This window comes from Rattus rattus, chromosome 2, assembly GCF_011064425.1.
Source record: "Rattus rattus isolate New Zealand chromosome 2, Rrattus_CSIRO_v1, whole genome shotgun sequence".
Lineage (NCBI taxonomy): Eukaryota > Metazoa > Chordata > Mammalia > Rodentia > Muridae > Rattus > Rattus rattus.
This window is the reverse complement of record NC_046155.1, coordinates 203,784,697-203,798,655: the sequence shown is the minus strand read 5'-3', so window position 1 is coordinate 203,798,655 and position 13,959 is coordinate 203,784,697. Positions and strand designations below refer to the sequence as shown.

The 13,959-nt window shown below is 44.9% G+C and overlaps 1 protein-coding gene across 1 annotated transcript; it reads left to right on the top strand.

The window, feature by feature from the left end:
• Positions 1-6,419: 6,419 nt before the first annotated feature.
• Positions 6,420-10,379, top strand: Lrrc14b (leucine rich repeat containing 14B). The gene is made up of 2 exons (XM_032894849.1): positions 6,420-7,361; positions 8,958-10,379. Exons 1-2 carry the CDS (start codon positions 6,475-6,477, stop codon positions 9,601-9,603), a joined length of 1,533 nt encoding a protein of 510 aa, XP_032750740.1. The 5' UTR covers positions 6,420-6,474; the 3' UTR covers positions 9,604-10,379.
• Positions 10,380-13,959: the final 3,580 nt, after the last annotated feature.

Here is a 13,959-nt window from a genome sequence, read left to right as displayed (position 1 = left end):
CCCTTTCTCCCCAGCTTGCCCTACACCTGATTCCCTGCCCCCTTCATTTCCCTCCCCATTCCGTTTCCCACCTAGTTTCTTCCCTCTATCTACCTCTGTGGTGGTTTGAATATCCTTGGCCCAGGGAATGGCACTATTAGGAGGTGTGGCCTTGTCAGAGTAGGTGTTGTTTTGTTGGAGGAAGTGTGTCACTGTGAGGGTAGGCTTTGAGGCCCTCTTCTAGCTACCTGAAAGACAATAGTCTTCTCCTGCTTGACTTTGGACGAAGACATACAACTCTCAGTCCCTGCAGTACTGTACCTGCCTAGGCACTGTCATGTTCCTCCCACCTTGATGATGTAACTCTTGTAGGTTTCAAAGTACAGTTGCCAACATAAGATTCAGCACTGGACCTCTCTGGACCAGAGTTTCTGTATGCTGGCCCTGAGGAAACAGTTCACAGAAGATTTCACCTCCATGATCCTGGTCTTCATAATCACAGCTGATTCTTCAGACCCAGATGATCGATAATGATTGATGATTGTCCCAGTGAACCAAAGTTATCATGGTTCTTAACCTAAATTTAATGGTTCTTAATCCAAAGTATCTCATAAATTGCCTTGGTAGAGCCTTTGAAGGACTTTCAAACTTCCCTCTGAAATTTCACAAGCCACACCTCCATCAACTGCACTGTTCTTGGATTATCTTCTGTGGGTTTTAGGGGTCCCGCGGCTGCTCTGCCACAGGGCACCACCACTCAGGGAGGCAGGACGTGGGAAGTTGACCCGCTTACCCCATCGCAGAGCGGATGTCTGGCTGAAGGGAAGTCCCAGGACACTGTTCCAAGGGGTAGGGAAGCACAGTCTGAGACTTGAGGGTCCCAAACCGGTGGAGAGGCCGGGGTCCTCTGGTTCTCAGGCTCTCTGGCATTCTGGCACCACTGGAAGCCACGGAAGAGCTGAGAATGGAGTGGGTCGTGCAGGCTGGATCTAACCCGGGGCTGAAGGGGGAAAGGGGGAAGCTCCAGCCGGTCCTGCGGGGAGAGTCTTTAGCTTGATGGTGGTGGGCTTGAGCTTGGCTTGGTAGTGGTTGGCTGGGAGCACAGAGAGGCCTTCTAGCAGAGCTTAGACCACAGCTCTGTGGGTGAAGACCTTCTCCGTGGCTCCCTGTGGTGAATCCCGATGAAAAGAGGCAGTCCACGGCTTTAAGGCATTTATTGTGGGGGCAAAAAGTAGATGAGTAAAACCATACCCCACTTCTCAGGGCGGGCCTCCTTTTGCAGGGAGGAGTGTTTAGGAAGGAAAGGCTAAGCCTCCAGGCCTTTAGGTACCCCATTATAATGGAGATCTGTCTTGAGCCGATGTGGTCTGTGGTCATGTCGTCTACCTGTGGAGGGCCTTGGGGTGTTGCCCTTACATGACTGATGGCCACAGATCTATGGAGGGCTGTGGCTAGTGACAGGGGCCTGGTGCCCAGGAGTCAGGCAAAATGCCTACCGTCCATTCAGGGTCACCAGGGTCTCTAGCCTTATCTCAATCAGGAACCAAGCTGCCCTTCACAGGCCCACACACTTCTAAGCTCCTGTCCAGCTCATTTGAGCTCTGAACACTCAATGGCTTTTCTAACCCAAATATGACCACAACTCTTTCCAAAATATGGTCAGGCCTGTCATAGTAATACCCCGTTCTTGGTACCAATTTCTGTCTTAGAGTTTCAACTGCTGTGGTAAAACACCATGGCTAATATAACTTGTATGAGAAAGGATTTATCTTACAGCTTATAGTCCATAATCTAGAGAAGTAGGGACAGGAACTCAAGGCAGGAATCTAGAGGCAGATGCTGATGCAGAGGCCAAGGAGTAATGTTGCTTGCTGGCTTGCTCAGCTTGCTTTCTTATACCTCTCAGAGCTGCCTTCCAAGCATGGCCCACAATAGGCTGTGCCCTTCCCTATCAATCATTAATCAAGAAAATACCCCACAAGCTTGCCTACAGGATAACCTGATGGGGGCATTTTCTAAGTTGAAATTAGCCCTTATCAAATAACTCCAAACTAGCCAGCACACATCATTCTGAATATCATTATTTATACTGATATTTGGTGCTATAAGCTTCCCCCTTAGGATTGCTTTCATTGTGTCCATTGGATTTTGGTATGTTTTATTTTTATTGAAGTCTAAACATTCTAAAATTTCATTTTTACTTCTTTCTTGAACCAGTTATTACTCAGTGATGTGGTTTTTTGTTTGTTTGTTTTTGAGACAAATTCTCACGATGTGGCCTTGGCTGGTCTAGGACTTACTATGAGACCAGGCTGGCCCAGAACTCATACAGATTATCCTGTCTTTGCCTTCTGAGTGTTGATATTAAAGAGTGTGCCAGTACCTTTTGTGGTGTTATTTCCACTGCTGTCCAATTTCAGACATGGGATCCTAAATCAACATGGTAAGGGAAGGAGAGAAAAGGGATAGCAATAGAAAGTGAAATCAGAATATCCTTATTTGCAAATGGTATAGTTCTGTGCATAAAAGATTCCACTAGAAACTCTTAGAGCGGATAAAATTCAGCAAAGAAACAGGATACAAAATTATAATACAAAATTTAGTAACTTTCTTATATACCAACAACAAACATACAAAGAGGCTCTTTGAAGCTCCCAATAGTCTCAAAAATATCTTGGAATAAAATTAATGAACTGAATGAAAGGCTTGTATAAGGAAAACATTATGACACTGAAGAAAGAGATTGAAGATACCAGAAGATAAGAATAATTCCCATGCTCAGTTCCCAGTACTCACATGATGTCTCACAACTATCTGTAACTCAGGTGTCAGGGGATTCAATACCCTCTTCTTTTGAACTCTACAGGAACTAGGCATACACAAAGTCCACAAATATATAGGCATGCAAAACACCCATACTCATAAAGTTTTAGAAATTTTTAATAAAAAAATGAAATGTATAGGATTTAGATGGAATGGAAGCAATCATTCTGAGCGAGGTAACCCAGACCCAGAAAAACAAACACTACGTGTTCTTTCTTATACCTAGATGCTAACTTTGAATCTTTCTTTCTTTTTTTGTACTTTGAATCTTTCGATATAAATTTCAGTACTCAAAAAGGTCAGAAAGTTGTTGGAGGATCATGGGGGGGAGGGGAATGGGATTTCAAGGCAGGGAAGATAGATCATGGATGATACGAAGGAGGAATGGTGAAGAACTGAGCAGGAAAATGTGGGTGGGGTGGGGGATGTGATAGCAAGTTAGGCAAGAGTCTGAAGAGGGAGAACTAAAACTAAAGATCCTTGAGTCATGTGAAAGTCTACTACTGTAGACACTTCATAAAATATATAAAGGGTTTAAATAGAGTTACCCTTTAATGGGGTTAAAATTCCCTCTCCTGGACACTATATGCTATCAAATAAAAAACCCTGAGCCAGGAATTGGTTACCATTTTTAAGTTTTGGTCAGTAGAGTTCCATAAACCCACAACATTACAGTCTTTCACGGCTATCACCATTGTTTTTGGTTACTCTCCAGAACTTCCTGGTGAGACACATTGCTGAAGATACCATATACTGGAGTCATGGCACATGGAGAAATCAGTGTCAGTTCTAGCTACTTTTCCTAGTGCTGGAGGGTGCAATGCATGCTAATGGGGAAAAAAAGTAATCTGTAGACTCTTAAAGTTACAACAATGACCAGACTAACAGAATATGACCACTGTATGAAAGTGGTATGAACTCTGGGAGTAATCAATCATTTTCTGATTGGATTTATGGTCCACTGCACAAGAAAGGATGCATGTCTGGTATTATTATAGAGGCCAATAACCCATGGTTAGAAGGTCAGAGACCCTAGGGGAGAACCTACAATTAATATTCTGCTAAATGGACATAATATTAAATTGACTCCCAGTGATTTTTCTATTATCATAACCATAGATTAGTGCATCTCTCAATCCTAATCAAAGAAGCATCCTTTAGCAGAAGATGGAGATTAATACATAGATACACAACTATTCAGCGTGCAGAGAATAAGTTACTGTGGAGTGTTTAGCAATAATTGGGACATCTATATCATATCTCCTCTCCTCCTGGGCTCAGGGATTACCACAGAAGATGGGATGGAAAGGTTGTACGACACAGTGAGGCTAAATGACTACAACAAAACAGTATTTTCAAGACACAAGTTGAACACATGAATTGATATGGGTTGTGACAGCATGTAGAAAAAAAACAGTACAAAAATCAAGACAAAGTACCATCATGGAAATGCAATGTAGGTATGAAATCTCACCTCTAGCTGAGAAGATATTGGCAAGTGATGGCCTCTACTCAGTTTTCTTTAAGGATGTGACCCCTGAGAGGCTACTTTTAATAAGGGTTCTCAAATGCCTCAACCCCCCTTCTAGACCACTGTTCACAGGTAGGGAAGAAAAGCTGGTAAATAGGACAAGGGGATGTGGACCTGTTTAGAAGTAGTTCTTCGGGGGTGATTCCAATCTCTGCTGTGAGGATACCAGCTGCCCAGTTCAGTAATGTCAGGTTACCAAACATGAATCAGCAGCAGTGGTACAATCCATAGAAACAACTAGGCCTCCTCCCCATTGGCAAGAGTCAGTAGGACCAACCAAAACCAGAGGGATACCACGAGAAGTTGTTTGCTATGCTTCTCTCAACAAAATGAAGATCAGCAAAGACACGAGATCAATGAAGCGTTGCAAGGCTAGCTATGCAAGCGCCCTGTCACTGTCAGCTGAGTTCTGTTTATACTCTGTCCTGACATCAATCCTTTCACAGAAACACACATGAGTCTACCTCAGCAAAACATCACATAAGTTTGCATCACATGACCCAAATCGAAACTTCCCCTTCAGCTACTCATACTTCAGTAAATAGTCTTATACCTATTCACATATTGGCAACACTGGAACACGTTGCATTGGGAGGAAATAGTTGACATAGGGTGGGAGTAGGAGAGGAATTGGGGCAGAGAAAATGAGGTGTGGACTGGATCAAAACACATATGAATCTCATGATTTTTTAAAGAAAAATAATCACAAAATTATCACAAATAATCCTCTTGGCTCAACTTTATTTCCTGCCAAATAAGATAAAAATAGAAACATTCAGTGGTTTTGTGTATGAGAAGGTGGATGATTGAATTCATATTTTAACAGGGAAACATTTCTAATATTGATGAAGCAGCAACCAGAGAGAGAGCTTTGCAAGTCAAAACTTTCTAGGATTGGGAAGAAGTGCTAACTGTTTTTTTATTGTAAAGAGAAAGGGCGAGGTGGCTTAGAAATGAACTCAAAGGAGGTTCCTTAGATTGGTATGGTGGTGCATTCCTATAATACCAGTACTTGGGAGGCAGAGTCAGGAGGATCAGGGGTTCAAATTTATATGGCAAGTTCTAGACTACCCTAGGCTACATGAAATTCTGTATCAAAATAGAGAGAGAGAAAAAGAGTGATATTTCTCTTCAAGTTGAAATCTGGAGATTTCAAGTGAATGTTGGAGACCTGGTTTCACTTGCAATTAGAAATACGAAGTCATGAGAAGTTACAGACCAAAGAGGAACATAAGCTTTGCAATACAACTTTATTTGAGAAGCAATCGCAATGAGAATCAATACAAAAACAATCTTTATTGCACAAGCAGATATATGATGTCAAATTATCCATTTCAGGGCCAACAGGTGGTTTTGTAGGCACCTGCACTTGCTGCCTGACAACCAGAGTTAGATCCCCAGAACTCACATTTAAAAGAAAAGAATTACCTCATGCAGGCTGTCCTCTGATCTCCACATGCATACTGTGGTACACACATGCCTGTGCTTGTACACACACACACACACACACACACACACACACACACACACACACGCACACACACACACAAATAAGTACACTATTTTAAGTATCCATTTCACCTGTGAAATTCCATAAGCATGACAGGAAATTCAAGGTACTCATGGAACATGTAAAATTTATATAATTCACTATGTATACTAATATTTCCACACACATTTCAAAGTGAACTTAGACATAAATCAATAATAACTTAGTCACATACTCCTAGGTATTAGGAAAAGAAGGGTTTTACCCAAAGATCACCACCCACCCACAAAGCAGCTCAGGATTTTGCTTCACTCAGATCTTTTGACTGGGATGGGCCCCAGCCGGGCAGAATATCCATTTGTATTGTAAGCCTGAGGCTACTTGTCCAAGAACCTAGAGGTTTGCCTCTTAGTGGTCCCACACTGTGCAACAAAACAAGCAGCTCTGCTTTCACCAGGAGGGTGCCCTAAGACAGACAAATGCCTCCACGGTTACAGCCAAACTGATACCCAAGAACCAAAATAGCAGTCAGATGACCACCAGGGCCAGTTTACCACTTTCTGTCCTGAGCCCAGAAGCAGCAGCAGCTAAAAATAGCCACAAACCCCACAGGCTTTGGGAGGAACCGCAGGGACAGCACCATTCTGACACGATGAGGTCGCTTCGTTTCATTTCGGCTAAAGCTTTAGCGTCCCACCCCCAGCTGGTCCAGGAGAACCTGGACAGCATAGCCTACAACCTCTACCCACTTCTGTTCAAGACCAGTTACCTGCTAGAACAGGCGGACATAACCCGTGCTCTGCTGAGTCACTGGCCGCTAGAGGAGTTCCGGCTGGCTGTGCTACTAGGGCCAAACATTGACCACCCTGAAGACCTGCGTGATCGTGCCTGCAAGGCCTGCCTGGAGGCCTGTATGCAGGGCATAGCTGACCATGTGCTGAGAAGTGGGAGCAACCGCCTTCGGGTAGCTGATTTCACCGGCATCCAGGATGTACAGGTGCAGCAATGTCCTTGTGGGAGGGCACTAGGAAGGTGGGGCCGTACCAAGGTGCTGGCCAGAATCTGCTGCCAGCTCCAAGGACAGCCCTGCACAGTTGGGCACCCCATTGAAGTCTTTGCTGACCTCTTTGTCACAGAAGGCAACTTTGACATGGTGGTGCAGGCCCTGAAGCCGTCAGGCCCAGCACCTCTGCAGGTCTGTTGCCCTTCACTCCGGGCAGACAGCCTGAGCCCTGGGCAGCTCCTACAAGTGCTTGGCCTGGCTGGGCCAGGCAAGCTTAGAAAGTTGGAGGTAGTACACAATGTACGGTTGCATGCTGGCCATGTGCAGCAGCTGCTGGCCCAGGTGGGCTTCCCTCAGCTGACCTCACTCACCTTGCCCACCAGGGCGTTCGATGCTCCTCCAACCTGTGCTCCAGATCCAGAGGGTGAGGATCTCCTCCTTACCTCTATTGCCTGGGAGCTTAGCCAGATGAACCAGCTCACTGAGCTAAGTGTAGCTTTCTCTACTCTGACTGGGAAGATCCAAACACTGCTTAGGTAAGTCTCAGATAACTGGGTACAGGGTCTGGTACAGCATGCTGGAGTCACTGAGGAATAGGGATAGGATCTGTTTACACAATGTTCTCTGGGAATGTGTTGACCAGACCAGCAAGAGTTAAGAGCCATCAGGAGAGAATCAGAACACTGAACCAAATTGGAAGATGCCTTTCAATTAACAAAACCCAGACATGGGGCTTGCCCATAATCCCAGTGCTCAGAAGGCATAGCTAGTAGCATTTTAAGTTTGAGATCAGCTACAAAGAGAGGCCCTATTTCAACAAACAGAACAAGGGCTGAGAGTATAGGCTAGTTGTGTACTAAAACAATAGCAGGACCCTAGTTTTAGTTCTCAGAGAGGGAGGAGGAGGAAGAAGGCATAAGAGAAAGAGGAAGGAGGGAGCTAGCTAGAAAGTACAGGAGTCACCAGACCTTCTACTGACTAGTATTGTATAATGAGTTACCCAATATTTATTGCCTTAAATCAACGTTTTCTCAGGATAGGAATGGGAGGGTAGCTCAGCATAGTGAGAACGTTGTCAGTTGTCAGCTGGATTGTGGTCTCACCTGAAAACCTGGTACTGCTCTCTCCTCCTCAGCAGCTGTACTATGAAGAAGGGCAGGAGGGTAGCTGCCAGGTAGTTCTGCGGTCAGGGTGATTTCATGTGGAGAGTACTATTCCAGTAGTAGGTTATCACTCATGGGCAAGCAGTGGAGAGGCAGCAAGAACAGGATAGTAGGGACAGAACAAGACCCCCACCACATACTGCCTTGTTTAACACGGGCAGTGAAGGGGATGTTCCCAGAAACATCCAGGGTGCCAGAAAATGTGTATCTTCTCATAAACCCTGGGTGGGGAAGTTAGTCCAGACACACTTCCCCCCAGGTAACACAGGATGCCTAGTGAGTTGGGGATTATGGAGGCCATGTTCAGGCTGCTGGACATCTCAGCCCTGAGAACTGAATTGGCTCTATTGTCATCAGAGTGGCAGCACTCTCTCTCAAGCTAATTCTATATTTTGCTGTTCCCACAGCCAATATTCTGATGGTCCTGAGAACATGTGCATAATTTCCCTACCCAACTTGAAAGGTGGTGTTGGTCCATTTTAGGTTCAATTATTGACTGCTAAGCAGGCCCAGCAGCCATAGATTTCTAGGAAGACTGTGACTTCCATGTTTCACAAACTATTTTGATTTTTTTTTAGATACTGCTTTAAAATAATTCTTTTTTATAAATCTTTTTTTTTAAAGATTTATTTATTATATATGAGTACACTTTAGCTGTCTTCAGACACACCAGAAGAGGGCATCGGATCTCATTATAGATGGTTGTGAGCCACCATGTGGTTGCTGGGAATTGAACTCAGGACCTCTGGAAGGGCAGTCAGTGCTCTTAACCGCTGAGCCATCTCTCCAGCCCTAAAATATCATTCTTAACTTATATGCCAATGTGAAATGAAATGTCAGCTGGAGTTCCTAGCAGGCTGCAGTCAGTGATCTCTAAGATAGAAAAGTGGTTAGATTGTTCACCTTCACCAAAACTTTAGCTCAACTGAGACCCTCATGACGTTTGTGATGTTTTTGCCTACCTCACAGCCCCCTGAAGACCCCACTAAGAGTGCTGGACCTAGCCAACTGTGCCCTTAATCATGAAGACATATCCTTCTTAGCAAACTGTAACCACACTGCCCACTTGGAGGTGCTGGACCTCAGTGGACACAACCTGGTACACTTGTACCCTTCTACCTTCTTCAGGCTGCTGAGCCAGGCTGCCCAAACGCTGAGAGTGCTCACCCTAGAGGAGTGCAACATCACGGACAGCCATGTTAACATGATGATTCTGGGCCTCAGCCCTTGCAGCCAGCTCCAGCAGTTCAAGTTCCTTGGGAACCCATTGTCAGGCAGTGCTCTCCGGCGCCTTTTTGCTGCACTCTGCGAACTCCCTAGGCTGCGCCGCATCGAGTTCCCAGTGCCAAAGGACTGCTACCCTGAGGGTGCCATCTACCCCCAGGACGAGCTGTCAGTGTCCAAATTCGACCAACAAAAATATGACATGATTGCAGAGGATCTGCAAGCAGTGCTGCTTCGAGCTAACCGGGAGGACATTCAGGCCTCCACCCCACTTTTTGGAAGTTTTGATCCAGACATTCATGAAACCAGCAATGAACTTGGTACTTTCTTGCTGCAAGCTTTCAAAACTGCTTTGGAAAACTTCTCCAGAGCGCTAGAACAAATGGAGTAGTCCTGGAATCATGGGACACGAGGCTGTGCATTTCTAGTACCGAGGTCAGTCCTGGACGAGAAGATCAGGCTCAACCATTTGTCACCAGCAGCGACACTGCCACAAGACTTCCTTAGAGAAAACTGCAGGCGTGCTCATTACATGCTGTAAGAGGAAGCCCAGCTATATGAATGAGACCTGAGGTGCTCCCGTGTGTTAGTAGCACAAGATCCTCAAACAGAGGGGAAGCCACCTCAAGCTAAGATAAGGTGGAGGAGAATGTGAGCACCAGGCAGGGTGTAGTGGGAGCAGGGTCAACCACCCAGCTCTCATGCTATGAGAGGGAAAAATGAGAAAGTTTAGCTATGCTCTATGTGCTGTACATTTTATCAGATGACATCTGCCTACACATTTGGCTTTGTTTCCAACCGAAACAGATTTGCACCATTTTTTTTTGGCGACTGAGGACACTAGTCACTGCAATATGCCCAATGCTTCTTGGCATATTCTGGTCCTGTCTTCTGCTCAGAGTTCAAACCCTAAGACAGGCATGTCCAACCTGCACAGTATATGCAGCCACATGTGACAGAGGACAGCTATGAATGCGGCCATTGCAAAGCTGTAAACTTACTGAAGACGTTGAGATGAGCTTTTGAAATCTGTTGTGACTCAATTATACAGTTTTCCAGAATGAACTCTGTAGACGATAACAGATCTATAAAGCACCCAAGTCAGTGCTTCTCAGAAGAGCTGAGGCCTGGCCCTTTGCAAGAGAACTAAAGTACTACACAAAAAGACTTGGTGAGACTTCATTTCCAGTATTTGCTTTGCCAAAGTACTACTTTAATTAAATGCTAATAAAATAGGAGTGTGGCTTAACTTACGCACAGTTTAATAATCTAAATTTTAAAACTTAGAGTATGAAAATAGTTCTTTCGTAACAGAAGTAAAAACCTTAGCTCTATAACCACCCGTGTGCCAACCTAGGCACTTGACTCCATTCGTAGTTCTGCATGTGACCCGCCTCCTCAGGTACCTCCCCATTTCAGGACCTCCGTGACACCTCCTCCCACAGGAAAACCATCCCACACCTTCCCATGCTATCTCTGCCCTCAAGGTCTGTCCCCATACCAGATGCTCCCACTTGACCCTGAACATCAATAAAAATATGCCACTGACATTTTCAATTTAAAAGGACAGAAAGCAGACTTAGAATGGAAGGAGGCCATGCCAGAGAGACAAACAGTTGATGTGATTCCCACGGAAAATGTGTCATTTTAAAAGATACACCTTAGAGAACGCCATGAAGTGGTCTGTATAAGATCATATGGGCAGATCAGTGGAGTAACAGAAACTAGAGCCTATGCGGCTTCCTCCAGGATCTAATGAATTAGGAAACACAATCTAAAAAACTGTCTCTTAGATATACTAAAAAACCAACTTCTCAAAATACTGGTAATGCAGCAGAAAGGCATGGTAAATACCCACTGACAAGAGCTTTATCTGAAGCTGGGATCACCTGGCTCACAGAATCTGCTGTCAACTCCATCAAGATGGTTCTAAGAACTTAATGTGGAATAGGAAGCACGAGCCGGGCTCCTGTCAGCATGCACTTCTTGGCTTGTCTGGGTTTGGTGTATGTATATGGGATGGATCCCCAGGTGGGGCAGTCACTGGACGGCCTTTCCTTCAGTCTCTGCTCCAAACTTTGTTTCCGTATCTCCTCCAATAAATATTTTTCGTTCCCCCTTCTAAGGACTGAGGCATCTGCACTTTGGTCGTCCTTCTTCTTGAGCTTCATGTAGTTTGTGGATTGTATCTTAGGTAATCAGAGCTTTGGGGTTATACCCATTTATCAATGAGTGCATACCATGTGTGGGTTTTTTGTGATTGGGTTACCTCACTCAGGATGATATTTTCTAGTTCCATCCATTTGCCTATGAATTTCATGAAGTCATTGTTTTTGATCGCTGAGTAGTACTCCATTGTGTAAATGTACATTTTCTGTATCCATTCCTCTGTTGAGGGACATCTGGGTTCTTTCCAGCTTCTGGCTATTATAAATAAAGCTGCTATGAACATAGTGGAGCATGTGTCCTTGTTATATGTTGGAGCATCTTTTGGGTATATGCCCAGGAGAGGTAGAGTTGGGTCCTCAGGTAGTACTATATCCAAATTTCTGAGGAACCTCCAGACTGATTTCCAGAGTAGTTGTACCAGTTTGCAATCCCACCAACAATGGAGGAGTGTTCCTCTTTCTCCACATCCTCACCAGTATCTGCTGTCACTTGAGTTTTTTATCTTAGCCATTCTGACTGGTATAAGGTGGAATGGCAGGGTTGTTTTGATTGGCATTTCCCTGATGACTAAGGATGTTGAGCATTTCTTTAGGTGCTTCTCAGTCATTCGATATTCCTCAGTTGAGAATTCTTTGTTCAGCTCTGTAGCCCATTTTCTTAATAGGGTTATTTGGCTCTCTGGAGTCTAACTTCTTGAGTTATTTGTATATTTTGGATATAAGCCCTCTATCAGATGTAGCTGTCTCCTAAGAGGCTCTGCCAGAACACGACAAATAGAGAGGCGAATGCTCGCAGCCAACCACTGAAGTAGAACAGCATCCCCATTGGAGGAATTAGAGAAAGGACTGAAGGAGCTGAAAGGGCTTGCAACCCCATAAGAGCAACAATACCAACCACCAGAACCCCCAGGGACTAAACCACCATCCAAAGAGTACACATGGACAGACCCCTGGCTCCAGCTGCATATGTAGCAGAGGATGGCCTTGTTGGGCATCAATGGGAGAATTCCTTCATCCTGCCTGCCAAGGCTCAATGCCCCCATGTAGGGGAATGTCAGGGTGGGTAGGTGGTAAGCGGTGAGAGGGGGAAATACGCTCATAGAAGCAGGGAGAGGTGGGATGGGATAGGGGGTTTATGAACAGGAAACCAGGAAATGGGATAACACTTGAAATGTAAATTTAAAAAATCCAATAAAAAGAAAACAAGCAAGCAAGCAAACAAACAAAGAAGCATGAGTTAAGTGCTTCTCAACCACTCTATAATGGAACTGTTTTCTGGGTAAGCATTTTCAAGTGTGCTATCTTCTATACCGGACTGCCGGACTAGGCACCCTGCCCTGAGCAGATTCCTGAGAAGGGCTTGAGCTTTTCAAAGAAAGAACATGTCCCCGGAAGACTGTTGCCTCCTTGTCTAAGGAGAATATCTTGCAGATTTAGAGATTCACCTTATGTCCTTGGGCACTTCCCAGTACTCCCCCGCCCTAAGCTTCAGTTCCTGCTTCAGAGCTTTAAATGCTGTACATTCCTCTCAATAAACAGACCTTGACTAGGACACTGCTTGGTCTCGCTCCTCTTTCTCGCCCTTTCTCCCGAAGGTATGGGTCCCCCTCGACCCCCACAAATAACTGGGTCCCCGCTGACGGGGGCAGGGTAAGTGGGGGGGAACACCCTCATAGAAGCAGGGAGAGGTGGGATGGGATGGGGGGTTTATGGACAGGAAACCAGGAAAGGGGATAACACTTGAAATGTAAATTTAAAAAATCCAATAAAAAGAAAACAAGCAAGCAAACAAACAAACAAACAAAGAAGCATGAGTTAAGTGCTTCTCAACCACTCTATAAAGGAACTGTTTTCTGGGTAAGCATATTCAAGTTTGCTATCTCTCTATACAGTAAGATATGCACAGGGTGAAATATAGGATCTAAACACAAGCTGACCACTTTATTCACTTCCTTCATGGCCACTGACAAATAACGCACACACACAGGGTCCCACACCTGTGAGTCAGACACCCAGCTCACATCCATTCCAACAAAATTCTACCTATGACTTAGACAAATTGCTTTCTCCATATCGAGGCTCCAGATCCCACCCTCTATAAAATAAGGCTACGTGGAAAAGCTCACTTAACAGACTTCGGAGTGCATCCTCACACACGGCTAGTTCCCAGGAGTCTAGATGCTGGGAGTTTCCAGGACTAGTAACTAGCGAGAGTGGCTCACCAACCTAGACTGCTTACAGACTACAAGTGATCTCTAGCACTTGCCTTCCTGTAGGAATGGAACTGGTATGAAGGGTCACATGAATAGCCCTCCCTCTACTAAAATCCTGATAGTCTCCAGTGAGCTCTCCTGGGAATTTGTCATGTTTCTAGTAATACTTAAACTAAACAATGCTTCCTGTGATTCTACAGTGTAACCCTGGGTGGCTCCGTCTGGCTCCCTCTAGACTCTTCTGCATGCCTATTCTCTGCTGACTTTATCTTGCTATCATAAATCCTAGTCCTGAGGGCAACCATAGGTGGAGTCTTAGAAACCATGGCAAGTCATAGAATCTGGGTATCTTGAAAAGTTACCATT